The sequence below is a fragment of the Passer montanus genome, unplaced genomic scaffold (genome assembly GCF_014805655.1).
Source record: "Passer montanus isolate IOZ18808 unplaced genomic scaffold, ASM1480565v1 scaffold97, whole genome shotgun sequence".
Lineage (NCBI taxonomy): Eukaryota > Metazoa > Chordata > Aves > Passeriformes > Passeridae > Passer > Passer montanus.
In genome coordinates this window covers 2,041,630-2,068,974 of record NW_024375145.1, presented here as the reverse complement: position 1 = coordinate 2,068,974, position 27,345 = coordinate 2,041,630, and the positions used below count along the sequence as shown (strand labels likewise).

Below are 27,345 nucleotides of genomic sequence, written 5' to 3'. Positions count from 1 at the left end.
TTCTATCTATTCTAGAGACAAAGTTCTGCTATGCCTTTATTCTACCTAGAGATGCAAGCAATGTTCAGCTATGTTTCTGTTGTGCCTGGGACTAAGTTACTGAACTTTAAACTAGCAAGCACAGTTTCTTAGGGCACTTAAAATGTATTGCTACTCACTTAAAACGGAGACACTTCTATTTGCTTAGAACTTGCACTTCTACTTCATCTCTGCGTGGCTTAATATATCTTAATTTCTCTAAAGAATGTAATTCAAGCCCTGCATTTATCTCTCTCTCTTTGATGAACTCAGAGAGGCTTCTGTGTCACGCATTCCAACAAAAATCAATAAACTGTAGCAAAAGCCAACTACTCCATGGCTGTTTGTAACATGCCTGTGAAAACCAGAACTGACTGCTTAAGGTTTTTAAAAGTATAATAATAAGAGATATAATAATAATAATAATATAATAATAATATAATAATAATAATAATAGTAGTAGTAGTAGTAGTAGTAAAGAATAAGAATAATAACAAGAATAAGACTAAGAATAGGAATAAGAATAAGAATAGGAATATACTAATAGGATAAAAAAAGACAATATTTCCAGCACTGGGAATAGCTCCTGGCCAACAGCCAAAGAACAAGATGGTGTACACAGATAATGTTATCTTTATACTGTTGCATATTCATCTTTTAATGCATTATTCAAACATTCTTGTGAACTTTCTGATGTTTTGGGAACTCCTTTGTTTGACTTCCTCACACTCTGGCTTATCTGCATGACATCCTGGGTGTCAGGTCAATATATTTTATTTCCTCACATGCTCTGATAAGATTTTAGTATGTCCTCCTCAGTTTTAACAGGGTATTGTCTAATTTCCCTCTGCTGCTCTGGTTTGTATCAGGGTTATCTTATCACCTGGAGAGGTGGGTCAGTGGATGGCCTTACACTGTTTTAGTTACACAAAAGCCTTTTTTACATCTTAGTATCTTTACATCTTATCTTTTGCTGAGGTCTGTAACACAGTGTTGGAATGCCAGCCTCTGTCTTGCTCCAAGGTCAGGGTGAATAAAACTCAGGAGATGTTGTTTTTATGACTCACTCTAAAATTTATCATCCTTATCTATTACAAACTCACAAGATGTGAGCTCTCCCTAGGAAGTCAAAAGTGCCCCAAAATGGTGCGTGTTCAAGGCTGTTTAAGTCCCAATTACCCAATAATAATAATAATAAATTATTAAAAATTACCAAATAAACAGTTGACATCTATATTATTTTGCCTCTAACCCAATTATGATCACCCAAAACCCCCAGTGCAGACATCTTTCACCCAATTAGAGAAAACCACCCAGATGTGTGAAAAAGGAAGAAGGTGCAGAAAAGACATCCAACCCACATCCAAAATTCTCCATCTTAGTTCCCATATGTCACCATATACTAAAACCCCAAACCTAAGTTTTTCACCCTGTGAGATCACACATTCTAACCAACTCCACACCCCTAATCCCAGTGCTATTAATCAATTTTGGAAGCCCTCTCCACAGCCTCAGGTCAATGCAGTGTTCTCTTGTGGGTCTGTGCCTGTCAGCACAGAAAGTTTGAAATTTTCAGCTCCCAGGGTTCCAACAACGCAGTACATTCATCACACAATTATTCCCATTAGCAATACATAGATATTGTTACAGATGCATAGTACATGACTGGCTCTTCACAAATATTGAAATTAATACTATATGTGTTATGTTGGAGAGTTATGCTGTATTAATCTCTTTTAAGGAGTGTTGTATTAATCTCTTTCAGGCAGTGTGGTAAATACAGTTTTTAGTCTACAGCATAACATTAAAATAGAAACTATGTGATGTAAGACACTTTTTGTAAGGAATGGAAAGGATAACCAGGAAATTCTTTGCATTACCCTAACTGGATAGAGATAACAACAACAGACGCCAGGATCCCAAGAAAATTATTATTATTATTATTATTATTATTATTATTATTATTATTATTATTATTATTGTTGTTGTTGTTGTTGTTGTTGTTGTTGTTGTTATTGTTATTAGTATTAGTATTATTATTATCCTTATTGGGAAAGCTCAGACTTCCTGCAACCAAGAAGACTGATTTACAAGATGGCAGGAAACTAAAATTAAGCAGAAACACCCTAGTGTGAAAGGAATGTTTGAATCATGTATGAAATCTATGAATATGCAATAGGCTATTGTTTTTAAGGGGTAATCCTTTGTTAGCAAGGTGTACTTTGTGGCAGAGTGCCAGGCACCCAGATGTCCATAATTCTTTGCTTTTTATTGTCTCTTATTGTCCTAATTTTTATTACTATTTTCATTACTATTAATCTTCTAAAATTTTAACACAAGTGAATGGTGTTTTTCATAGATATTATATTCATTACACTACTATTTCTGTCAGCCACACGGTGCACACTTACAATGATAGATTATATTATACCAACATGCAGCTAAAAGGAGTTATGATTCATAGTATCTCTAAAGAGTTATAATCACTAACATGCAAAGACTAATACATGTTATGAATGAGGTCCCTATATGTCTAATTTAATAAACAACAAAGTAAATTTAGCAGCAATTTTAGTTGAGCAGCAATTTCATAGAAAATGAAACAATCAAATATAATCAAGCAGATACAAAAAGAAATTTGGCAGTGGTTTGGATAAAGGATAAAGGAAAACTGGCTGATCAGGGCTTCCCACCCTGCCTCATGTACAAAAGGCAAAAGGATCCAAACACAACTTATATACTGTGTGCTGATACATATTTATCAATATTCTCCCAGAAATCTCCTGCTATTTTTGATTTTGAAATTTATATCACTATATTGCACAGTGCATGCTCCAGTGTGGGGCAGGGTGAATGTTTGGCAAGGAAGTCTCACAGATGTGGATGCTTGGCAGAAAAATTTTTGAATGTAGAGCCTAAGAATGAAACAGAGATGGAAGCAAGTTTTGATATAGAAGAACTGCCAGCTGTTGCTCAGGGGTCTCTGGCTCTTTGGGGGTCGCATCTGACGAAGGCTTCTCCTCATCCTCACTGTCCTTTGAACAATCCCACAGGTTGCACAAGTGCCCCAAGTCTTGTGTTATAAAAGCGAGCTTTATATTCCAAAAATAAGCCTTATTATTTCACAGACACCTGGAATAATTTCCATTTTGTCCATTTCAAGTCTGACTCTCTAATTATCCCGAGGCCTATTCCATTTTGTGATGCTACTTATCTCAAACTACATCCTTCATCCTATTTCCTCAAGAACACCTGAAAACATCTGTTTTGTGACACTAATTACATCTCCTTTTCCTCTATTACTTTTTTATTGCATTTGCGGGGTGCCCCGATGAAGGAAGGAATGAGGAGTCTGACTCCATGTTCTCAGAAGGCTAATTTATTATTTTAGGATATTATCTTAATATATATATATATATATATATACTACATACTCTCTCTCTCTATATATATACACACTATATACTACATATACATATACTATATATATATACTATATATTACATATACTGTACTAATTTATTATTTTAGGATATTATCTTAATATATATATATATATATATATACTACATACTCTCTCTCTCTATATATATACACACTATATACTACATATACATATACTATATATATATACTATATATTATATATACATATACTATATATATATATACTATATATTACATAGACTGTACTATACTATACTATACTAAACTATACTAAGGAATACAGAGAGGATATGCAGAGAAGGCTAAAAAGATAAAAACAAAAACTTGTGACTGTCTCAGAGTCCCAACACAGCTTGGCACAGTCAAGTCAAAACAATTCCCGTGAATTTGCGCACAAGTCAAAACAATTCACGTGAAACCAATGAAACAATCACCTGTTGGGTAAACAATCCCCAAACTCATTCCAAGGCAGCAAAACGCAGGAGAAGCAAATGAGATAAGAATTGCTTTCCTTTTCCTCTGAGGCTTCTCACCTTCCCAGGAGGAAAACCCTGGGATTTTTCAGAAAACGCGAACGCCGCGCTTTTGAACAAACATTTCCTACAACACCGCTAGGGTATCGTGTATATCACACCAACTTACCACACACAAAAAAATGTGAAATCTGATGTTGCCACACAGAGAATATATGAAATCTGATGTCGCCGGGCCTCTTTCCCCCGCAGATCACCCACGGGCAGTTCGACGAGCGCTACGTGCTGTCGTCGCGGGTGCGCACCGGGCGCAGCATCCGCGGGCTGAGCCTGCCGCCCGCCTGCACCCGCGCCGAGCGCAGGGAGGTGGAGAACGTCGTGGTCACGGCGCTCTCGGGGCTGCGGGGCGACCTCTCGGGCAAGTACTACAGCCTGACCAGCATGACCGAGCGCGAGCAGCAGCAGCTCATCGACGTAAGTCGCGCCCCGGCGCCAGCGGCGCCCGCGAAGGTTTGGTTGGATCTCCGCCTTCCCCGCAGTGGGATAACCACGCCATCAACCTGTGCTTAGTGGGCTGGCAATGTTTGTAGTGGGGTAGCCAGCCATTTTTGAAACATCACTCTGAGTTTCTGAAACATCACTCTGCAGGTCCGAGGCGTGGGTTTCTGTATTTCCGTATTTCTGTTAAGTGCATCACTGTGCAGGTCTGGTTTTATATTCCAGAGGGTCAAAACAAACCCACGTGGCTGCTGCCACCTCTCTGGACAAGTAAAGAGGGAAATTCAGGACCTTTCCTTGGTCATCTCCTTGGGACAACTGCAATATTTCCTGTACTAACCATTCTAACTAGAAGTATTACACTGAAATAGGTTTTACATGGTATATATATTCCATTCTGTGGGGCTGGGGGACTTTGCCTGTGATTACATCGAAATGACACCAATTCTAATTTCCCAAAATTGGGCTGTAATTTCATAGGTGAACACTACACTAATTCTAATTTCCAAAAGTGGCCACAGCCTACTGCACCCAGGTGACCTTTTCCCAACCCTGTCATTGTGCTCAAGGAACTGAAGGACCAGGCCCATAACAAGAGTTTTCATTGTCACACAGATGGAGAGACAAGGATTTGCATCATGGATTTTGTCACAGCATGTGACATGCCAAACAAAGCTTGAATGTGCATTTTAAGTGTCCAAAGGAATGGCTGTACCCTTTTAACATGCTCATGGCACGTTATTCCATAGCATCAACCAAAGGGGAGCTGATGAAGTAACCTAACTATTTATAACCCTGGAACTAGGTGTGTGGATTAACCAGGAGTTAAGAATTTATGTAAGGTCAGTAACTTTTTTAATTGAATGTCCCTGGTGATATGTTTATTGACAAGGTGTTGATGACCTGCTGCAGGATTTATTTTCAGCAGGAGACAGCTCCTCGGGAAGTAGAGGTTGAAACAGGAGTGTGGAAAATGTAATTCCTTCATGGTTTAAGGCTAAATCCTGTGGGAAGTGGAATAGGTTTCATTGATTCAGTATTTTATCTCATTTTGTTTTGTTTCATGGTAATGCAGATTTGTAGAGATGAGACATTGATGTTGTAACCTGAGATTAATTCTTTACCCCATACCACTGCTTACCCCTCCAGCACCTCAGGACCTGGCACCCCTGTGGGATCAGGCTTCCATTTCAGCTCTGTGAGATCAAAGTTTATTTCAGTGAGACAAATCACTGCTACCTGAATTGCACTCAGCACAGAAGGCAGTTGGTGTTTTGCAGATTTGCCCCATATGCTCACGAGGAAAAGTAACAGCTCTTTTCTTGCAAAAAGGGGGATTTTTGTTTCAAGCAAAGCGTCAAGTGGAGCAAGCTGGGGGAGGAAATTTGGTGTCCCTTTGAAGAACAAAGAGAACTCCACATCTTCTCTTCCTGCATGGTTGGAGTTCTGTGTGCACCGTGTCCACTGCAGAGCATTCAAAGATGAAAACCTAAGTGAAATTAAGAAAATACTTATTTCATTCCTCATTAAGGGAAAAATTAAGTAGAGCACATCAGTGTGTCTACCATGTCACATGCCTTCTGGATAGATTGCCTCACTATTTCTAGTTAAGCCCTAGGTTTAAAAAAAACCAAAAAAAACAACAACAAAAAACCAACCAAACAAGCAAAAAAAAAACCCACAAAAAAAACCAAACCAAACCAAACAAAACAAAAAACCCACAAAAAAACCAAAAACCAAAACAAAACAATAAAAACCTGAAACAAAAAAAAAAAAAACTGAAAAAAACCCAACAAAAAACCAACAATACTGCCAGCAAAAAACCCTTGATATTTGATATGACAGTGTTCAAGGATCTAAGAAATACAAGAAAATCAATAAAAAATACTTATTTCCTCTGGGAGGAAAAAAATTCAAAGCAAATAGTTTTAGAAATTCTAAACTATTAGGCATGGGTCAAGTTGGTGGCACAGACCATGCTACATTTATTAAGCCACAAACAGAATCTCTGTTAAGCAACATAACAAGCCTATGATTCCAAAATGTTGAAATTAGCACTGATTCAATTCCTGCCATGAGTTCATGCTCAGAATAAGTATCTCAATCTCCATGCTGGAGAGGTATATTTTCTGAAGTAGCACTTTTTATTGCTTTGGGGGTTTTTTCCCAATCTTTTAGAATGGTCTTCTCCAATGCTGAAATGTGTCTGACTGCACAGGAGATCTCTGGAGCCAGGTCCTCCAGAGCACCCTTTGCTGTGTCCATGTGGACTTAGGCCCCAGCATCCATCCCTCCCTACATCTGAAAATGTTTTTGGCAAAACATGTTGGCCAGCATCTGTGAGCAGTCAGAAAATCACCTGGGCAAAGAGGTTTTAGCTTCCTGCAAAGGTTCCCAGGCTGTACTGTGTGATTTCCCTGTGCTTCCACTGCCCTCACAAGAATGTGCTGGGCAGCATTACAGTGCTTCCTGCGTAACCTGGAGCTGTGCTCTGTTTTCTCTGTCTCTCTGCCTGCTGCCCTGGTGCCCAGGATCACTTTCTCTTTGACAAGCCCGTGTCCCCTCTGCTGACATGTGCTGGGATGGCCCGTGACTGGCCGGACGCCAGAGGGATCTGGTAGGTTCTGTGACCTGCAGGCTCCTGTCTCCTGCCCAAAGATCGTCTTACAAACCTCCTTGCTCGTCCTAACCCTGCATGAACTCCAGCCCCACGCTCACAGCATGCCCAGTCTGCTTCAAAAGGAGAAATGTTTTAATTCCCGGGGCTGAAAGCAACCCTGTTCTTCCAAATGAGCTGGATAAAAAGGAGACAGGGAAGTTGGACTTCCTGCTCTCTTCTAGGTCTGTTTCTACTGCCCCAACACACTTGGTATTGAGCCCAAATACAATATCTGCTGTGGAGATGAAGGGGTAACAGCTCTGAGAGGAGAACACAAACCAACAGGACAGGATGGGGCAGCTGTGCAGTGCACAGCTTCTGCATCCACCCTGCTGCTCTGCAGGCACTGCCACGTGCTTTAACCCTGAAAAAACAGGCAAAAAGCATGCTAAGGAATCACCTAGTGTGAAACATGATCACCCCAAAACCCAGTGACCTGCTGGAAAACTGGGAGGATTTTTAAAATTTCAACAAGCTTCTTATGAGCTTTACCAAGGTGCAGATTCTTTGGTCCTTTGACCAATGAAGTCTGAAGAAGACGAAAAAGGCAAAGCTTGAAGCACCCATTCATTGTCTCTACAAAAATCCAGAAGTACCAGCAGCATAAATACTATCCAGGATTTTCCTGAATAAAACAGCCCTGGGTTTTGGCTTCTTTTACATGTGACATATCAGGGAGAATGGAAGAAAAAAAAATTAGTGTGATTGCAAAGTACCTCTGTGAGCCACATCTTGAAAATCTCCCTTTCTGTTGCAAAATATTGCTGTCAAAAGGAGTGTGTACATTGTGGAAATAATTTTGCTTTGATGGTCCTGTCCTTGTCATGGGCTGCAGGACCATTGCCGCTAAGAGCACTGTCAGCAATGGCACAATTTAAATATATGGTCCTGACAGCAATGGGGACACTTGCTGAACTAAAAGGGGAGGTGAGTTAGGCCAAACCCAGACTATTTATAAAACCCTCCCTCAGCATTAGGGAGGGACTGAGGAGGAGGGGAGTGGAGCTGGCCTCACCCCAGTGCCAGGGCACAGGATGTTTGCACCTGCTCAGCATTGCACTGGCCAGCTCCAACTGCAAAGAGAAAAAGGAGAGGCAGCAAAAGACCAGCTGAAAGTCAGGCTCTCAGTGATCTTGAACTTTCACTTTCATGTGCCTTGAACCTGGTGGTATTTCAGGGCTGGCACAAACGAGTCTGATCCCATCCATCACCCTCCACGTGCTGGAGGAAGGCAGTAGTAGGAGCAGTAGTAGAGGAGAAGCCAGGAGAAGTCACCCAGCGCTTGGCAAAGCCAGCCCTGCCTGCCTGTTTCAGGCAGGAGTGGGTTTCCAGACCACAACAGCATGATGTGAGCAGGAAACTCTGCTCACACTGTGCCCAAGAGGCCCTGTAATGCCACAGGCATGAGGGATCCAGTGCTGGAACCAGCCCCAGTCCCTCACTGCAGACAGCAGCTTGATTGTGACACATTTAACATCTCTGCTGTTTGGAGTGACAAAACTAAGGATGCTGACAGTTATTTCTCAGGGCTTGCCTTTTTAAAGATATTTTTTTTTCCTCTCCTTTTGACCAGGCACAACAATGAGAAGACATTTCTCATTTGGATTAATGAAGAGGACCACACCAGGGTGATCTCCATGGAGAAGGGTGGCAACATGAAGCGTGTCTTTGAAAGATTCTGCCGTGGATTGAAAGAGGTAGTGTCTCAGTGAGTTCATTATTCCTGTTTGCTCACTGCTGTCACCCCTGCTTACTGTGGTTCCCACTCAGCTGACATCTCCAGGGGCAATGAAATGAAGTCACATCAGTCCACACAGCAACCCACATCAATACAAGCAGGAAATGTGGGCAGATTAATAGCTGAGTTGTAGGGGGGAAAAAGTAATTATCCTTTTTTTTTTTTTTTTTTTTTTCCATTTGGTACCTGCAAACTGTGGGAAGTCATCAAATTTTTTTTTTTTTTTTTTTTTTTTTTTTTTTTTTTTTTTTTTTTTTTGCCACTTGGTACCTGCAAACTGTGGGAAGTCATAAATGAAGCACTTCGTTTGGACTGTTTGATTTGCTTGATTGAAGACTTCATTTGGCCCATCCTCCTGGTTCTTATTTCTGAGGCTGGGAGCAGAGTGGAAGCTGCTGAGGTTGTGGACAGGACTCAGGGTTTAGGACCCACTGTTTTGGGGAGATATGGGGGTTTGTGATTAAAATACTAAGAACTGATAGTCAGGGCTCCTGGGTATTATTTTGGTATAGCTAATGACAATGATAAGAAAGCTTCCTGGGACAGGGTATGGGTTAAAACAGTTTTGCCCAGACAGTCCAGGTCTTGCCCTCAGCAAGTCTCTGGGGCAGCAAATCAGGTCTGGTTTCCCACCATCTGTTGTGTTACCCTCACAAAACACAGAAATTGTCTCAGGAGAGTAATTTATTCTGTATCCTCCTGCAGACCTGAAGTGCTCAGCTATATTCACAGGATTCTTGTGAGCATGAGCTGCTTTATGCAGCCAGTTCTCCTCAGGGGGGGATGAGAACTGAACTGAAATGGTATTGGGTTTGCACAAGCACAGATGAGTGAACAGAGAACCAGGTTACTCAAAGGGCAGTAGACCCTTGTGATTTTCCTGCTGATAATTATTTCACTCTCCTGTCAATTCTTGTCAGAGACCTACTAATGAGAAGTTTTATCCACAAGCTGGGTTGTCTCCTTCTAAAGGAAGGGTGGCACTTAGAGGTCAAATGTTCTCTTCAATGAGTCATGACATCAGCTAGAAAACTGCACAAAACTCAGGCTCAGCTCCCTCTGTTTGCTTCGTAGTGTTTGAGTCCTTTTGGGGTCCTTCCTTATAAAGGAAGGGTGGCACTTAGAGGTCAAATGTTCTCTTCAATGAGTCATGACATCAGCTAGAAAACTGCACAAAACTCAGGCTCAGCTCCCTCTGTTTTGCTTCATAGTGTTTGAGTCCTTTTGGAGTCCCGTGTTGTAAAATTGGTACAAAATTACTGAGTTAAAAACAAACGGCAAAAGCCACAACTCTTAAGTGAAGATGTGCTCCATGGGCCAAGGCTTCACCAAAACACCACGACAGGGAGTTTGCTGGTGAAGTGACCAAGAGTCTGCAAGACAATTTTTTGGACTGTACTTTTTTCTGACCCAGAGATGGGGCAGCTGAGAGATGTTTTAAAAACTTGACTCCATTTTCAGTCTCATGAGAAGGGTGAGGCAGTACAGATGTTATAATTCACTCCATCACAATCAGAAGCTCTTTCCTAATTCCAATATATTCCAATGTATTTCCTAATTCCAATACACTGCAAGTGTTTCTTGGCCTGTCAGCTTTAGCCAGGCCATGCTGTACATGCCTTAAAGCCAATCATGTAAAATCACCCCTCAGGGTCCTACTGCAATGCATCTTTCACAGCTCTGTTTCCCCAAAGCATCCAGTCCTATTTGCAAGGCCATCCTCTGAAACTTGTTTCCAGCTCCATTTCTCTCTCAGCAATGTCTGTCCCGTTCCATGGCATTTCCAATCAGCATTTCTTGTCTCAATGTATGCACACTGTGTGAGCCTTGTGTCAGGCTTTGAGAATTCCTATGAATCCATTTCCCACATTAGCAGTCACTAGAAGGTGGTGAACAAATCTTCTGGCTACCTGAGGAGTGCAAACATTTGTATCACACAAACATCACAGACCAGACTGCACCCAGGTGTGAATTCCTGCCACTCCAATGGCACCTGACAATAGGACACCTGCAAATCTGCCCTTTTTGTTCTGTTTCTGTGCTGGCACCCAGGTGGAAAGGCTGATCAAGGAGCGGGGCTGGGAGTTCATGTGGAACGAGCGCCTGGGCTACGTGCTGACCTGTCCCTCCAACCTGGGCACGGGGCTGCGTGCAGGAGTCCACGTCAAGCTGCCCAGGCTCAGCAAGGTACACGGCACTGAAAAGGGGCAGAAGTGACATAAACGTGACATGATTTAAATGTGACATAAGCCAGCTCTCCTGGGGTGTAAAGGAGAGGAGGAGAAATGACAGCTTACGGCAACTGCACATTAAAAGGATGCATGTAACAAGGTCTGGGGATAAGCTAAGCTGTAGTCCTGAAAATTGCTGTATTGCCACTGAAATACATGGAAATCAATATGACTGGTTTCCATAAATCTGCTTAGCAGGAAGCCCCGAAGAGGGGCTGTACCTGAAGGAGTGAGAGCACTCTCCACCTCTGCCTGTCTGGCAGTGCTGTAAGGACCGCAGCATCACTCTGCCCAGCACACACAGTGGAAGGCAGTAAGCTCAAGGCTGTTTCTCCCCACAGGACCCCAGGTTTTCCAAAATCCTGGAGAACCTGCGGCTGCAGAAGCGTGGCACGGGCGGGGTGGACACGGCAGCCGTGGCTGACATCTATGACATCTCCAACCTGGACCGCCTCGGGCGCTCAGAGGTACGCTGCCCTTCCTGGGGCTTCCCTCTGTGCTCTCCTCTTGCGTCTTAGCTGAGATCTCTGCTGGCATGGGCCAGCTGCTGAACCTCTACAGTTTTCACTCCTCGTGAACCTGGTCCAGTGGAAATGTTGCTGGAAGAAATTTTGATGTTCATGAAGTGGTTGATAAATGCTCCTGTCCTGGCAGGGAAAAAAGCCAGCCCTGAGCACGCTGCAGAAACATGACATGTGCTGGGGATGTCCATGAGGGTATGCAGGTGCTGGAAGGAAGCAGGCACGGAGTCCACACAGGGACTCAGGCACTACAGCAAGAGTTGGTGAAGGTGTTGTGTTCCCCTCACTACTGAGTCACAAACTTCCTCCATGGTTACACAGCACCACAAAGGCTTCCACCCCACAGTGACTGAGGAGTTGAGAGTTTTCACGTGTCCTCTGTGGCTCTCAGACAAGAGAGCTGTGTTGTCTCAGTTTGAAAAGCCAGGTGTTTGCTAAGGAGGGCAGGAGCCTCCCCTGAAATGGGAAATGCAAACCCCCTCCCTCTGAATTATTGTAATTTTGAAATTAAGGGGCTCTCAGGCAAAGATAGGGGAATAGAAATAACAGTTCTTCACCATGGAGGGAGGGTTGGCTGTGGGAGAGATAAAGAGCACTGCCCCACCTGGTTTTAACAGATGGTGGTAGAATACACACTTCTGCTTACATCTTGCAGGTATGCGTTTAAACCAGAGACTGAAATCAGGGCAAAGATTTAATAGTGAGCCCTGAGCCTTGCCTGTAGGGCACAGGCTGCAGGGAAGTGTGTGCACCTCCCATCTTTGCTGCAAAGCCATTTCAGTGAGAAGGAACATCTGTAGTGCCAGAGTGTGGAAATGACCCTGCAGCCTGGAGCAGCTGCTCCCCTCCTGGCAGCTCGGCTCCCACACCTCACTCCAGCCTCATGCTTCATGATTTCATGAGCCAGAGCAGCTCCCAGGAGCACAGCTCATGAGGATGGGGAGAAACAGCCGTGCCCAGGAGCTGCTGCTGCTCCCACAGCTCTGAGCCAAACCCATGGCTGTGGCAGGCTGGATATGGATGCAGGCTGCTCCTGATGCTGCAGCCCATCCTGGGGCCAATCCCATTCTAGGTAGCTTTTCCTAACAGAAAAACAATCCTGGGATAATGCACCTGGGTGACAACAGTGTTACCCCAGCCCACAGTGCCCTCCCTTCCTGGCTCACCTGCCGTGGGGCATCCCAGCCAGGTGACCACTGCTCTCTGATCCAGATGTGCCTCTGAATGCCCCCACAGCCACAGACAGACGTCTGGAAACTTCACACACTCAGGTTTAATGCAGGAACCCGTGCTCCTTTGGATCTAGAATGAAAAAAGTAACAGGAAACAAAATAAATAAGAGTGAAATACTATTAGGCTGCATTATTTGCCAAAGCAGCCTGTGACAAACACATCTATTAACACCTGAGACATCATCATGTGTGTTTTATATTAAAGTGGCATTAATAATAACAACCAGGATTGCACTGCATGAGCATTGAGTCCTGCTGACAGACAGCCTAAGCCTAGAAATTTTTGCGTATATGAAGAGTTCCACTAAAGTCAGTGATGCCTCCCACAGCAAGGATCTAAAGGATTAAGGCAAAAGATGAGACACAAGCCCTACCTTGGAGATTCTGAAATCTAAATAAGACAAGACATACTCAAGGGGATAAGAAAAGTTTTATTAAAGGATAAATTTTTTCAGCACGTAATTAAATAAATGCCATTATGTGGTAAATGTGTTTGCAGAACTGAATTATGCTCCCAAAGGTGCAAGTTAAAACTGTTTGTGTTCCTTCTCTGTTTCAGTTACTGGTCAATGCAAACTTAATATGAAATTTGTTTTCTTATGGAGGCTGCAAATTCGGTCCTCTGAATTCCCAACACAGCTAGTCTGTGAAGGACAATAAAATAAACTGCTAAGCCACTGAAATGCTTTATAGTAAAAACAAATCCCTTGAAAATCAGCAACTGTCTCAATAAAGAGACAATGGGATTTAGTCTTCACACTTGGTTTTAACAAGCCAGTCATTAAAGGCTGCTAATGAACCATTTCATGGAGATTAAGAAATACCAGCTTTATCTTGCTGCCTCACAGTGCCACAGGGTCTGTGGTCCCTAAATGTCACCTGTCTGCTGGGGACAGGGCCCCTTGTATTCTCCAGCAATTTTGAAACAGGTTACAAAGACACCAGCACCCCCTGCCATACAGAATTATGGATTTTGGGGCTGCTCTGGGCCTGGAGTGAATGCCACCCCTGGCAGTGTCACTGATGCACTGGAATGGCTGCCTAGGAGCTAGACTAGATTAAGTGAATAAAAATAGGTATTTATGAAAGGCCTTCAAAAGGTACAGCTTGGGCTATCAAAAGCCTCCAGTGGACCACACAAAAGGTCACGAGTTTTTCATAAAGGTAAAAGTTTGGTCTATTTGCATTTCAGGGGTTAATCTTCCAATTACAGCTTCAGGTAATGAAGTACTTTTCTCTAAGCTTTCCCCCCTCAATTCACTGTTGTTTGCATCTGAGACAATAAGGTGTCCTTGAGCTTCAGGCCTAGAGAGGAATTGTTCTGTCTGAATAAAATGGGAAAGCAGTAGGGAAAACAGGGTATGGAGTTTAGAATTTTACACTAAAGCAGTACAGGATCTGAAAAAATATAAAACCTAAATCCCAAGGCATTAGGTGAGGAGCTGGGAGCACAGGAGTGCTGAGCTGTGTGCTGAGCCTGGCAGGAGGAGCAGGCTGCTCCCCAGGACTCGGGGATCACCCCACAGGACCAGGGCCATGTGCAGGGGAAGGACAGAGCTGGGCTTTGGTGAGCCCCCTCAGGCACTGTCAATGTCCCTGGTGGTCCTGCCCTCCCCCAGTCCCAGCCACATCAAGAACACCTGTGAAAAATGACAATCACTTGGTTTTTAAAATTTTAAAAGTTTAATAGTAATGAAATGGTTATAAAAATAGTAAGGTAATTAAAGTAATACAATTTGAACATTTGAGATTAGGACAATATGAGACAATAAAAACAAAGAGTTACAGACAGTCCAGGTACCTGTTTCTCTCCCTCAGCTCCTGCCTGATCACCTTATATAGGGACTTTGCCCAGTTGGTTTGTTCCTCTGGGAGCACAGTTTGGTAGAAATAACTTCAGGGACCTAACTGAAAGCTTCTGCTGCCCGGGGCAAACAGGAGAAGGGAATTACTGTGGCTTTGCCCAATCCATACTCCCTGACTGTGGATGTCTGTGACCCTCCTCACTTTCAGCTTTTCCTGCTGTGGTGACAGCACGAGCCAACTTGCCACTCTTCTATTATGAGATGAGCTAGACCTTTTGATTGTTACTACAATTCTCTTCTTGTTGTAGGTGGAGCTAGTCCAGATTGTCATCGACGGGGTCAACTACCTTGTTGACTGTGAGAAGAAACTGGAAAGAGGCCAAGACATCAAGGTGCCACCCCCCCTGCCTCAGTTCAGCAGGAGATGAAGCTGCTGGTGATGGCCGCAGCTGAGGGTGAAAGTGGCTGCCATTCTGATGGAAAGGCACCCCTGTACATCTCTGTATAAATGCATTGTGTAATAAAACACTGCCTGACTACTGAGGTCTCCTCCGTGCCTGGCTGCACTGGCACAAACTGGTCTGGGTGCAGCTTTACTGGGGTTTACCCACACAACCACCTTGGGATGCTCTTTTTTGGGGGGACTGCTTCCCTTTCTTCGTTGGTGATAAGAAAAGTACCACTTCAGCTGTGCAAAAAGTAGACCTCTCAGACCTCTCTCTAACTCTATGCAGCACTTGCACTTCTGGATATATTTACAATGCCTCCTGTAAGCATCCTGCTCATTTCTGCCCTGTGCCCTTGGGCTGCAGCACCCTGGCCCAAAAACAGGCAGGGAAATGAGTTTGCTGATATTCTAGATCCCACCTAAACCTGCCCAGCTCCAGTCCCTCTCGGGATCTCCTCTGGTCTGGTCTGGTTGGGAAGATCCCGAGGTGTGTCTCTGTTAAAAGTCTCTTTTCCCCAACCCCGCAGCCAAAGAAGGAGTTGAAATGTCTTAAGTTGTCGTTCTCAGGGTTGTTTATTATTTCTTTATCTCAAACATTTTCTGTCTGGCCTGCCAAGGTCTGTTCTGCAGGTCAGTCTGAGGCACACCCACAGCCTCTCAGTCTGGTGCTGTCTTTTATACTAAAAACTACCTGTACCATGGTTACAATAATGTTCCAATACCCATCACCTGTGTTAGACAGTGACTTTCTACTCTAAACCAGTCTGTGAGTGCCAACATCACCCTGAACCTGGATGGCAGGGGGAAGAAAGAAGGAGGACAAGGCACTCCCAAATCCCTCCATTTTGGGACTCCTGACCCCCATGTACAGAATTCCAAACCCCCTGTACAAGGTTCAAACCCCCTGTACAGTGCTCCAAAGTTTTTCCCTTCACCCTGTGATTGCTACTACTATGCTAATTAAACTTTTGTGACCTGTAATTCTTCATATCAGGTTGGCAATTTGCTCCATGGGTTGAGATGGAATTCCCAGGTGTCTTTGGCTTCCTGCCAGGGTCTCTGAGCCATCCAGGGCACCCAGAGGGATGTCCTGGGTTCTGACAAGTCCCCTCCTGCAGCTCTCAGCTTCAGAGGTAACAGGGTCTGGCTCAGCTGCCACTCCCCAGAGTCCCTGAGGATGTGCTGCCATTCCGAGGGACATCTCCATGCTCACCACGGTCCATGTGCTCAGCAGCACAGTGGAAAGGAAAAAAAAAAACAGCAAAGTGCTGACATTCCCACTGATTGCTTATTTTTTGCATATGGAAACACAGCGTTTCACAGCCAGAACACCAGTTCCCAGGCAGGTCCCTGGGTGAGTCCTATCTACAGAGCTGTGGCTGCATAGCTGGCCCATAACTGGCTACAGAAAAGTCACAATTGGAAGCTAATTGAGAGCTGGATGGTGAATTAGCGGCTCTTGAAAATCAGCAGCATGGTGTGCTGGCTCAGAAGGAGAGCTGCTGAGGGTAGAGCAGGCTGGAGCTTCCATGTGATTACTGCTACATCCTCATCTATGCTGGGCACACTCCCTAGCATTTTGCTGCTGTCTTTCCAAATGGTGGTTAATAATAGTAATTCTGGGGGAGGGAATCAGACTATTGCCGATTCTGCATAGAAGGCAAATAAGCAAAACTGGAAAGGCTTCGCTGCTAGCCCTCCAAAACTCTCAGCTCAACACAAAATCCAACTGTGGGCCAAGTGTCCTCAGATTTTGGTCTGTATTTTGCTTTTCTCCTGCTGATGGGCAGCAGCACAATGTCCAGGGGGCTGCCCCTTGCTAACAGCATCCCTGAGGGGCTGGTATGGGGGTGATGGCTCTCTCAGTGCCTTTGACAGCCTGGAGGATGAGAAGCGTCACTCACCAGTCAATCCACTGATGGTATTACAGCAGGGCTGCTCTTCAGAGAGCATTTTGCAGTGGAAGTGGGCTGCTGGAAGCCTCGTGGGGTGCAGCAGAGGCACAGCCTGGCAGGAGAAGGCTAAGAGGGAACCTCAATGCTGTCCACCACTGCCTGCAGCAGGGGAAACCAGGCTCAAGGCTCTCCTTGGGGGTGCAGAGTGACAGGACAGGAGGCAACAGACCCAGGATGGGACACTGGGAATTCCTGTCACTTATCAGAGAGCCTGCCCTGCAAGGGTGGACAAATGTTGGAACAGACCCAGAGATACCCAAAACTCAGGGAGCAAGGCTCTGATCCACACTGGGGCTGGGGTGGGATTGGTGGGTGTTTTGGGACAGAACACCCCCAGAGCCCCAGCCTACACAAAGGTGTGATCCCTGGCTGAAACCAGCACTGCAAAATGCCTGAGATGAGCAGTGCCCTGGCCACCCCAAGCTCTGACCAGACAGGGAATTGTGAGTCTGCACAAAATAGGGACACCCAGGGATGACCTACTCCCTGCTCTGCTCCAGCTGTGGCATTCCCTGTATTGCTGGCTTCCAAGCATGTCCCTCACTACCAAAATACTCCTCCTCACGTGGATTATTTTGCAAAGGCTTGTTGTCAGCCACATTTTCCACTTCTGTGACTTTTGTCTCTCTCCATCACCTCTACACAGCTAGCGAGAGCAACTCGACTGCTTCACATGAATGGTGCATTTTCATTCTTCATCCCAGATTGCTAATTAATATTTTAAATTAAACTCGGACAGTGACGAGTCAATGCAGGATGTCTTTGCTCAGTCCTACTCCCCCATGACAATGCTCAGTGCAGTTTTCTGCTTGCTTGGAGCCCATTCTCTGAGTGGAGCCCATCTTGGCGATGAGGTGTGGGGAGCAGGGTTTGTGCCCCTCAGGACCTTCAGGGGCAGCTGGAAGGTGGCTGGATTCAGGAAAATGAACATATCCATGTGGAGCAGAGCAGCATGCACCGTGCACAGTTTGCTTCCTGCTGCTCCTTGAATGCTGCAGCAGAAAACAAACAACATGAAAGGCTGTGTGCCCACACAAAGGAAGAAAAGCATACAGATAATGACTCAACAAGAAAATATTAAAGGTTCAAAAGCTGGGTTAGTGCACTAACTCTTGACATAAAATGCTACTTCTTGTTTCTCATATTTATTTTCTCCATGCCACAAGTACTGCACTGGTGAGACCCTTTTCTGCCAATAAAACTCTTTCCTGATAGACTCTGTTTCTCTACAAATCTTTGAAATGTATTTGATTAAGTGCCCCAGGAGCTATGTGCCATGCCTCAAGCACTTCTCTAAAGCTCTTGACAAAGCAACCAGGGATCAGCAGAAATAATCTCTCAGGTCAAGCTCCATCAAAGCCCAAATGCATCAAAGCCCACCTGTGCTCCATTAGGCAGTTCACCGAGGGTGAGAACTGGGCAGGAATTTCCCATTACAAGACAAGAGAAAGCAGGCACTTTAGATGAGATATTGGGAAGGAACTGTTTCCTGGAAAGGTGGGCAGGGCTGGCACAGGGTGCCCAGAGCAGCTGGGGCTGCCCCTGGATCCCTGGCAGTGCCCAAGTCTCCAGTTTTCTCTGGAAACACCAAAGCCAGAAGGAAGCAGACACCATGAGGAATGAGTTACAGCTAATATTTATATCCAGAATTACTTTACTAATGAGATTCACTGGAATGCAATTTAAGAGCTGCATGCTCATCTCTCTCCTGCAATGCCTCTTGCAGTCTGCCTTCAGCCTAAGGTTTAATTAAAAGACTAAAGACTTAAACAGTCACTTCTTTTTTCTACAAAAATGCCTGTGGGAAACACCAAAATGCACTGCATATGGCACAGAACTCCTACCAAGCCCAGTCTCCCAAGAGGGCACAGTCACCTACTGCCCAGCCTAGTGCTGATGACTGATACCACATTTTTAATTCACTCTGAATTATTACACAAAAACATTTGGCTCCTAATGAGAAAAAATCAGTTACATTACAGTCATAAGTCTATCAGTAAACAAGGGTAATGAAAACATATTTTTATCTATCCCACTGTTCAGGGAACTTAGGTGGACCCAGCAGAGAAGAAAAATAAATTATGCCAGTTATTTTTTAGCCATTTTATGTCTATTCTGCTTTGAATATGCTGTAAGTTGGCAGTGTACACCTTTAAGAGGTATCTGTCTTAGCTCTCATTCTCTCATACCAGTTTTATGCTCTGAACCAGCATTTGGGCTTTGAAATCACTGACAATCTACCTGGTACTTGGCCATAACTGCATGAAATACTGGCATTTTTAAAAATTATTTGTATTTATTTTATTTTTCTGTAGAAATGAGGAATTTATCCTTTTCTTGACCAAGAGGAATATAAGAAGTTAGTAAGACTGGAAAGAATTGAGCACTCTCCCTTGCTGATCCCTCTGCCAAGGAACCTGTACCTCTGCTGCAGTTTCAGCCTGTTTTTTCTCCTTTTCTCTGTGAAGTGCAGCAGTTTTTCAAAGGACAGCCAATCCTGCAGGAAAGGCCATTGTATCCAAACCCATTCCTCCTTTGTCCTTTCATACCTTCAATCCTAGAAATTACAACTTTGTGATCTGAAGACGCAAGCTTAAGTGAAGTGCTGGGCAAATCCAGCTTAAATTTATTAATCTCCTCACTGTGGGTTTCTGGAAAAAACAAAATTACATTCTCCTGTGAGAAAACAATGTTTTCTGCTTAACAGGCAGCCACCAAAGCTAAAACCAGGGAAAATTCTTACGCTGTCCTGACAGCGCACGTCTAACACTCCCACTTGAGCCACATTTCTCAGACTGTCATTTTGACACAAGAATAACTAAAACAGCAGCTCTGCAGTGGAAAACATCCGAATAAAATAACTGACCACACACCTTAACCTTCAGAGGCTTCAGTTCATCCAGCCACTTAAGCATTTCCCTGAACATAAATCAATAAGTACCTGAGGTGACCCAGAAACAAAAGTTGATGAAGCAACTTATTCAAGCTGCTGTTAAATATCCTGAGGGAGTCCCAGCTGTGAAAGACAGGACAGCACATTTAGAACTTCATCAAAGCAGAGAGAAAGCAAGTTGCAGGAGCAAAAGGGACCTCACGCTGTGGCTGAGCTGTAACTACATCAGCGAAGAAAGTGTTTTTAATTTTAAAAAGACATACTGGTCCCTTCTGGCTTTATTTCCTGGCTTTCAAACGGCGTTCATTAGTTATTTTTTTATCTGCAATCAGCGCTAATTGCTCTTAAAGGCGTGCTCGTCCTGCCAGGCAGCGGTGCAGTGCAGAAAACTCTAGGAGCACACCTCCCTCTAGTGGGCTCAAAACCCCGGAAAATCGGCAAAACCCGCGAATTCCTCTAAGGTGTTCGGGATAACTACTAAAAAAAGTGTAATATTCTTTATATATATTTCATATAGCATATGTATAACGCGTATCTTTATAATACCAACCAGGGAGCGTCATGGAGATCGAGTGAAACGCTAAAAACACAAGATGCAAACACAAAAACACTAAAAACACAGGCAGCCTGACTTGGGGCAAAGGGGAAGCATTACTTGGCTCACAAACATTAATTTCAGCTGCGGAGTGTCCTCCTCCGAGAGCACAGCCAGGGATTCACCCGTCACCCCTCATTTTATTACTATTACATTTTTAAAAGTTTAATAGTAATAAAACGGTTATAAAAATAGTAATATAATTGGAATAGTAAAGTTTGAACATTTGAGATTAGGAAAATATGAGAGAATAAATACAAAGAGATAGGGACGTCCGGGTACCTTTTTCTGGGCAACACAAACCCAAAAAAGAACCCCATTAACAGAGGATTAACCCTTAAAAACAATTGCCTGTTACATATTCATACCTTTCATACATGATGCATAAATTCCATTCAAACACAGGATTCTGTCTGGTCACTGTCAGCTTCTTAATCCTGATGCCGTCTTCATGTCTGAATAAGGTGGGAAGAAGTTAGTTTTCTATTGATAAGGGAGCCATAAATTCCCTTTCTCTGAAAGATTTAGGTGTCCTGTGGCTGCTATCTGGTGCCAGTCCTTTCTTAAACAAATGTCTTGCACAGCATCGTTTCTATTTTAACATTATGTTATAACCTGAAACTATGTTTAATACACTACTTAGGAAAATTAATATAGCACAACTTTCTAGCATAATACAATATGTAATACTTGCGAAAAGCCAATCATAAAATACATATTTTTCACAAACCCCAAACCCTGTGCTGGGCTGGTACCCCAAAGCTGTGCTGGGCTGGGACCCCAAAGCTGGGCTGGGCTGGGACCCCAAAGCTGGGCTGGGCTGGGAGCCCAAAGCTGCGCTGGCCGAGCCCAGAGCCCAGAGCCCTGTGCTGGGCCCAGCCCCGCGGGGGCAGCAGGGCAGGGGGGATTCTGCCCCTCTCCCCTCAGCCAGAGCCCACCTGCAGAGCTGCCCCAGCCCTGGGCCAGCCCAGCAAGGAGCTGGAGCTGCTGCAGCCAGGCCGGAGGAGGCTCCAGGCTGGGCAGAGCACGGAGCAGCTCTGCTGGCAGCAAAGGCTGCCACAGCTGCCATTGCTCAGCCGGGCAGGAGAAGCTTTGGGCTGAGCTCAGGGCGGCCTTGCAGGGCCTGCAGGGGCTGCAGGGAACATGGACACAGACAATTGCCAAGGGCTGCAGGGACAGCACCCAGGGAATGGCTGCCAGGGCCAGAGGGCAGCAATGGCTGGGATCTTGGCAATGGCAATTGTTCCCTGGCAGGGTGGGCAGGGCTGGCACAGGGTGCCCAGAGCAGCCGGGGCAGTGGAAGCTGTCCCGGCATGGCGCGCTCCCCACAGCCCCTCACGCACCGCCTGCCCGGCTCCCGCTCCTCCTCTTCCTCCTCCTCTTCCCGTCCGTCATCACCGTGCGCGGTCCAGCCGTGCCGGAGCCTTTCCCAGAGCCTTTCCCGAGGCCTTTGCCGGGCCATGACCCGCTGGGCACGGCGGATCGCCCCGGCCGGGGCGCGGGCGCTGCCCGCCACCCCCTGGGAGCAGCTGGCGCCGGGCGGGGAAACGGAGCCGCCGCGGGCAGCCAGGAGCCGGAGGAGGAAAAAGGAGTACGAGAACCAGGACGTGAACGGGTTCGCGGCACACCGCGGGGCCGAGGAGGAGGAGGAGGAGGCGCGGAGGAAGGACAGGCGGCGGGAGAGCAGGAGGCTGAGGAGGCAGGAGAGGAAGAAGAACGCCATGGTGAGTGCTGCCCTCAGAGGCGGCAGGCGGGGAGAAACCTTTCCCTTTCTGCTCAGCGTTGGGGATTGTGTCAGCGGGGCATGAACAGTGCGGACAATTACACCCTTTGTAGTAAAATGTGTCGGGTTAAGGCTCGAGGGATGCCCGTGACAGCGTGTCCAAAGCAATCTAATCAAAGCAATACAATTACAATCTCTTAATTCCTAGTAAAGCTCGCACAGTCTTCACTCTGTGGGGAAGAGACAATTCAGCTGATCCCACAGATTACGATGGAGTCTTCCCAAACTTCTCCTCATTCCTAACCCACTCTTATGCTGTTTAGATTACTTTTGGGTGGAAATTCAGTGATTTTAGTCACACATCTTACGGGTGGTCTCGCCTTGGGAGTGGGCACTCAGGCCAGCACTGAGCTAACCCTGGGCTGGGACGTGGTCAGTCCAAGGACAGGGATTTCACCACAGGTGCTGATCCCGCAGAACATCCTCCTTTATCTCCCTTGCCTTTCAGCTGCTGTGTGGCTGCAAGGTGCCCCCAGGTTCCTTCCTCTGAAAGGGTTTGGGCAGAGCTGTGGGGTCTGTGCCCTGCTTCACCCTGCTGTTAGTCCTGCCTGGATTGTGCTCTGTGTGTGTGGGGCTCCATACAGGGAGTACCCACTGTATTTTTCCCTGAAATTTCCCCTTTTAACCCCCATTTTCTCACTAGGTTGTTAAAAGAGAGCCCCATGTGGGAGGCACAGGTCTCTCTCTCCATGTGCTGCAGTGGGGCTCAGCAAGAGCTCAGCCCTCCCTTGCCACAGGCACAGCATGTTTCAGGTGAAAGATGTGAAGTTTGGGACAAAAGGTGGCTTCCAGCTCCAGTTGTAGCCTTTAGCCTGGCTCTGCCTTCTGAGGAGTCCTCAGCTCCTCTTGGTTCCTGGGTGAAGCTAACCCAGGTAATTTCAGTGTGTGATTCATCAGTGTGTTGCTGGTTAAAGGAGGAAAGTGCCCAAGTTTTGTGGTTTGATGGCACAGCATAAATTCTCTTCCTGGCTGCTTTTTCCTGGGGACAAAATGGTGTTTACTCCTCAGGGCCCTCTGAGGCTGGGATTTCCAGGTTTTGAGTGCCACTCACAGGACTCATCACTGGATTTTCCTCTTCCCAGGTGTGTTTTCACTGCAGAGAACCTGGCCACGGCGTGGCTGATTGCCCTGCAGTGCTGGAGAGCCAAGACATGGGGACGGGGATTTGCTACCGCTGCGGATCCACGGAGCACGACCTCAGCAAATGCAGAGCCAAGGTGGATCCAGCTGCTGGTGGGTCTCAGGAGTTTGTGCTCCTGTGGAGTGCTTGGGCCTGAATTGTCTGACTGCTGACCCTGAAGCTTTGTGTGTTAGAAATTTAACTTTTACAGTGTTAACAGGGAGCCTGACAGTAATTAATATCATGAAGTGATTAAAATATTGTCTTTGCACTGTCTTGGGTCTGTGACTTCACCAAGGTTTGGATGTGGACCATAAACCCTGTGGAATTTTGCAGGGCCATTTCCATATGCCAAGTGTTTCATCTGTGGTGAGATGGGACATCTGTCAAGGTCGTGTCCAGATAACCCCAAGGGGCTCTATGCTGAAGGTGAGTGTACTGAATCACTAAATTTAGTAGAATTAAATTTCTGTGTCCTTCTTACCTAACACAGAACAAAGTAACACTGCAGGAGAATGAGAATGTGGCTAAAAGGAATTCCTGCAAATCTCTCAGTAAAGCAGAGTAATTCTGGGAAATTCATTGCCAAATAAATTACCTGGGGATTTCTGTTTTAAGTGTAGGTTTAGTATGAAATGACAGGATGGGGTGCAAAGTATGGGACTCTGCTTGTGCCTCAGCAGCAGGACATGCACCAAGGAGCAAAATCCTGTGTGACAGAAGGCAGAGTGTGTTTACATGCACCCGTGGTGGTTGCAGGAACATTCTCACACAGTAGCTTAAAATTCTGGGAGGTGGCAAAACACAGGCTCTCACTAAAGGGAGAGCATCTTCAGTCTGAGTAACTTTAGGGGGAAATGAGGTCTTACCTTTGAAAGCTTCACTCCTCCGTTGGCTCCAACAGCCAGGATTCTGCCTCTTGCTGTTTCCCAGCACAAAGGTGGGGTCTTGGCAAACTCCAGAGGGTGATCTTGCAGCACAGCTGAGGTGGGACAAAAATCACCTTGCTTTCAAGTGTTTGTGTTGTGGAATTGTGTATTGTGCACAATTTCACATCTGAGCTGCTGCCTCTCAGGAGCCCCTGTGAATTTTATAAGTTACTTCGAGTATGTATTTCAGCAGAATTCAGCCTGTTTTTCAAAAAGAGAGCTTCCAGCAAATCAGAAATACCCAGTAAGCAGTGGCTGGAATGTGTGGTGTGTGGTGCTGTACAGCACAGTGTGATCCCTCACAGGCACAGAGGAAGGGTGGTTTTTTAGGTGTTTTTTGTGTATTTTGTGATGTTCTTTTCCCCTCAGACGAGTAACACCTTTCTGTGTGAACAGGTGGGGGCTGCAAGCTTTGTGGCTCTGTGGAGCACTTCAAAAAAGACTGCCCAGAGAAGCAGAATGCAGGTGAGCTGCTGGGGTGTGGGTGGCTGTGGGTCCAGCAGGGCTCAGCTGCTGCTCTGTGGCCAGGGAAGAGGCTGTGGGAAGAGAGCTTGGAAGCAGCAGAGGTGACCTTTTGTTGGGACACTCGGGGAGGGTGTGGAGGAGGCAGTGAGTTGCAGTGCAAAACTAAGATAATTATTTTTTAAAAACAGAAAGGTCATCTTGTATGTATCTGAAGGCCGCATGAAATAATCTGTATTTTTTTTGGCTAGTAATTGTGCTGCTGTTCCAGTCTGGCAGCTGTTCAGCAGAACTGGCTGCAGCTTTTTGCAGATTTCAGTGTGCAGTGGTGGGGCTGAACCCGGTGCAGGGTTGAGGTGTGTGCAGGGAGGTGTGCCAGGCACCCAGGACAGGGACAAGGAGGATCTGTCCAGCTGGATTCACTGCTTCCTTGCATCTTCCTCTGCTGTCCATGTGGGTGGAAAAATTAAATTAGATACCCCAAACCACCACTGTCCTACAGAAAGCAAAGCATCAAAAAAGGGTTTGAAGAATGATCCTCTTACTGGAGCGGTGACACAATTGTGTATTTTTTTACTTTGTTTCTGTGACATTTAGTTCATGTACCACCTAATATTAAGCCACTTTGGTGAAATTTATGTAAGAAATATTTGTGGCATTCTCTATATCTGATCCTACCTTTATGATATTTTTAGGTCTCACACCATATGTAGGATTCTAGGTGTGTGCTGCTTTGCCAGTTTAGGATGGGTCAGATTCAGTCTGAATTGGTATGACAGAAGTTTATGACACCAAAAGACTCTGAAATTGCCCCAAACTCACCTGCAAGCAGCCAGGCTGTGCCCAGTTGAGTTTTAGAAGTCTGTAACAAGATGTTTTTCTCATTTTTTTCTGGTAAGTTTAGCATCTATAATGAGGACTGTACGTGCTGCTTGTTTTACTAAGGGACTTCTTTCCAAACTAGCACCACTGGTTAAAAACAGTTTATGGTAGTTTTGGGGTCCCCAGGATGAAGGAGGTATGATTGAATCTGGCTCCATATTCTTAGAAGGCTAACTTATTATATTATGATATTATTGAAGAATATGATACTAAAACTATACTAAAGATAGAGAAAGGTTTCAGACAGAAGGCCAGAAAAAATTATAATAAAAATTCATGACAGACCAGAGTCCCGACACGTCTGGACTGGGATTGGTCAGCAAGTAAAAACAATTTCACGTGCTGGGTAAACAATCTCCAGATCACATTCCAAGGCAGCACAACAGGGAGAAGCTGAAGCTTCCCAGCTTCTCAGGGGAAAAGAGCCTGGCAGAGGGATTTCTCATGAGGATATCTTGGTGACCTGTCCCTGCAGAGCAGGTGACAGTCGGGCGCTGGACCCCCGGCCTGAGCGCGGACCACGAGGACGTCGCGGCCGCGCCGGCGCCGCAGGGAGCACGGCCCAAGGCACCCAAGGTTGTCACTTTCTGAGAGCTCCTGCCTCTCAAGGAGTTCTGAGCTGCTGCACTGGAGTGCTGATGACAGAGAGCGGATCCAGAAAATCCAGCCAGCTGCAGAGGAACTGTTGGTTTTCTGTCTCCCCTCGTTTTCCCAGTTTGCCTCCCGAACTTGCCTGGCTGGGAACAACAGGAGCACAGCAAGTGCCTGTTTTATTAAAGGATTTGTGGGTGTTTGCTAAAGGTTCTTGTCGGATTCTGGTTTGGTTTTTGCCTTTTCCTTTCAGGAACAATGAACTTATTCCTCCGTATGTTACAGCTTGTGCAGTCTCATGGTGGGGTTACAGATCAGCCCTGTGGGCTGCCGAGCTTGGGGTGCAGTTCCTGATGGTTGTTGGTGTTATTATCAACCATTAACCTGGTTGGTGATGCACACTGGGTCATTTCAGTGTGTTCACTGACAGAATCCAGCCCTTCCTCTGGAACCTCTGGTGAAACACACCCCTAAGGAATGTGAGAGGCATTCTTAGTTTATTTACTTTTTTTTTCAAAGAAAATGCTCAAAAATCTGCAGTGTTTACACACCTTGGTGAGCTGGGAGTAACCTGTTTTTTTGTAAAAAAAAAAAAACAACTAGTGGATATTAAACAGAAAAATTAAGCAACCAACTCCAAACAGAGTTCTTGCCTCCACCAGTACTACTGGAGAAGTGCACCCTGACAGTTTTCTTGCAGCCAAAGAAAAAATATGGGGAATTAAATTATGTGGAGATAATTTATATTTGTACAGATAATCATTTTAAATAAAACGTTGCTAAAGAATGCAGTGGTTGGAGGTCATATTTTAGATTTCTTAGTGCTGCTGTGGAGACTGAGATTGGAGGAGTGTGTTCAGTTTGTATTAATCAGAGCACACTTTTAAATGGGGAAGAGGAGTGGATGTGAATGAAACCAAGGATTAATTACGGAGTTTTAATTAACTATTGGATAACTCAAAGCTGTCAGTTTAACGTGGACATTTTGGCAACAGACATTTTTCCCAGGTTAAGAAGCATTTCCTTTCTATTCCATGAATCAAGTACATTGTTTAAAAAGCGTCTT

General features: G+C 45.3%; 2 protein-coding genes across 3 annotated transcripts in view; both read left to right on the top strand.

Annotated features, from left to right (window-relative positions):
- The window catches only part of CKMT2 (creatine kinase, mitochondrial 2), a 30,602-nt gene extending 15,438 nt beyond the window's left edge, over positions 1-15,164 (top strand). The window contains exons 6-11 of the mRNA XM_039696309.1: positions 4,190-4,411; positions 6,967-7,052; positions 8,668-8,791; positions 10,885-11,019; positions 11,405-11,530; positions 14,930-15,164. Coding sequence (XP_039552243.1) covers positions 4,190-4,411; positions 6,967-7,052; positions 8,668-8,791; positions 10,885-11,019; positions 11,405-11,530; positions 14,930-15,049 — 813 coding nt within the window. The 3' untranslated portion in view covers positions 15,050-15,164. The remainder of the gene's footprint in view (positions 1-4,189; positions 4,412-6,966; positions 7,053-8,667; positions 8,792-10,884; positions 11,020-11,404; positions 11,531-14,929) is intronic.
- Positions 15,165-21,899: 6,735 nt separating this feature from the next.
- ZCCHC9 (zinc finger CCHC-type containing 9) lies at positions 21,900-26,875 on the top strand. Of its 2 annotated transcripts, none has more exons than XM_039696306.1 (5): positions 21,900-22,236; positions 23,378-23,528; positions 23,752-23,844; positions 24,741-24,809; positions 26,161-26,875. In XM_039696306.1, exons 1-5 carry the CDS (start codon positions 21,973-21,975, stop codon positions 26,277-26,279), a joined length of 696 nt encoding a protein of 231 aa, XP_039552240.1. In that variant the 5' UTR covers positions 21,900-21,972; the 3' UTR covers positions 26,280-26,875. The 2 variants fall into 2 exon arrangements, with proteins under 2 accessions (XP_039552240.1, XP_039552241.1); XM_039696307.1 differs by having other exon boundaries at positions 21,901-22,236; positions 26,164-26,875.
- The last annotated feature ends 470 nt before the right edge of the window (positions 26,876-27,345 follow it).

What these genes read in the sequence shown, in the direction of transcription:
- ZCCHC9 (XM_039696306.1), top strand. Translation starts at nt 21,973, where the DNA reads ATGACCCGCTGGGCACGGCGGATCGCCCCGGCCGGGGCGCGGGCGCTG. An exon ending in CAAGGTGGATCCAGCTGCTG is followed by an intron (nt 23,529 to 23,751) that starts GTGGGTCTCAGG and finishes GGAATTTTGCAG; the next exon opens with GGCCATTTCCATATGCCAAG. An exon ending in CAAGGGGCTCTATGCTGAAG is followed by an intron (nt 23,845 to 24,740) that starts GTGAGTGTACTG and finishes CTGTGTGAACAG; the next exon opens with GTGGGGGCTGCAAGCTTTGT.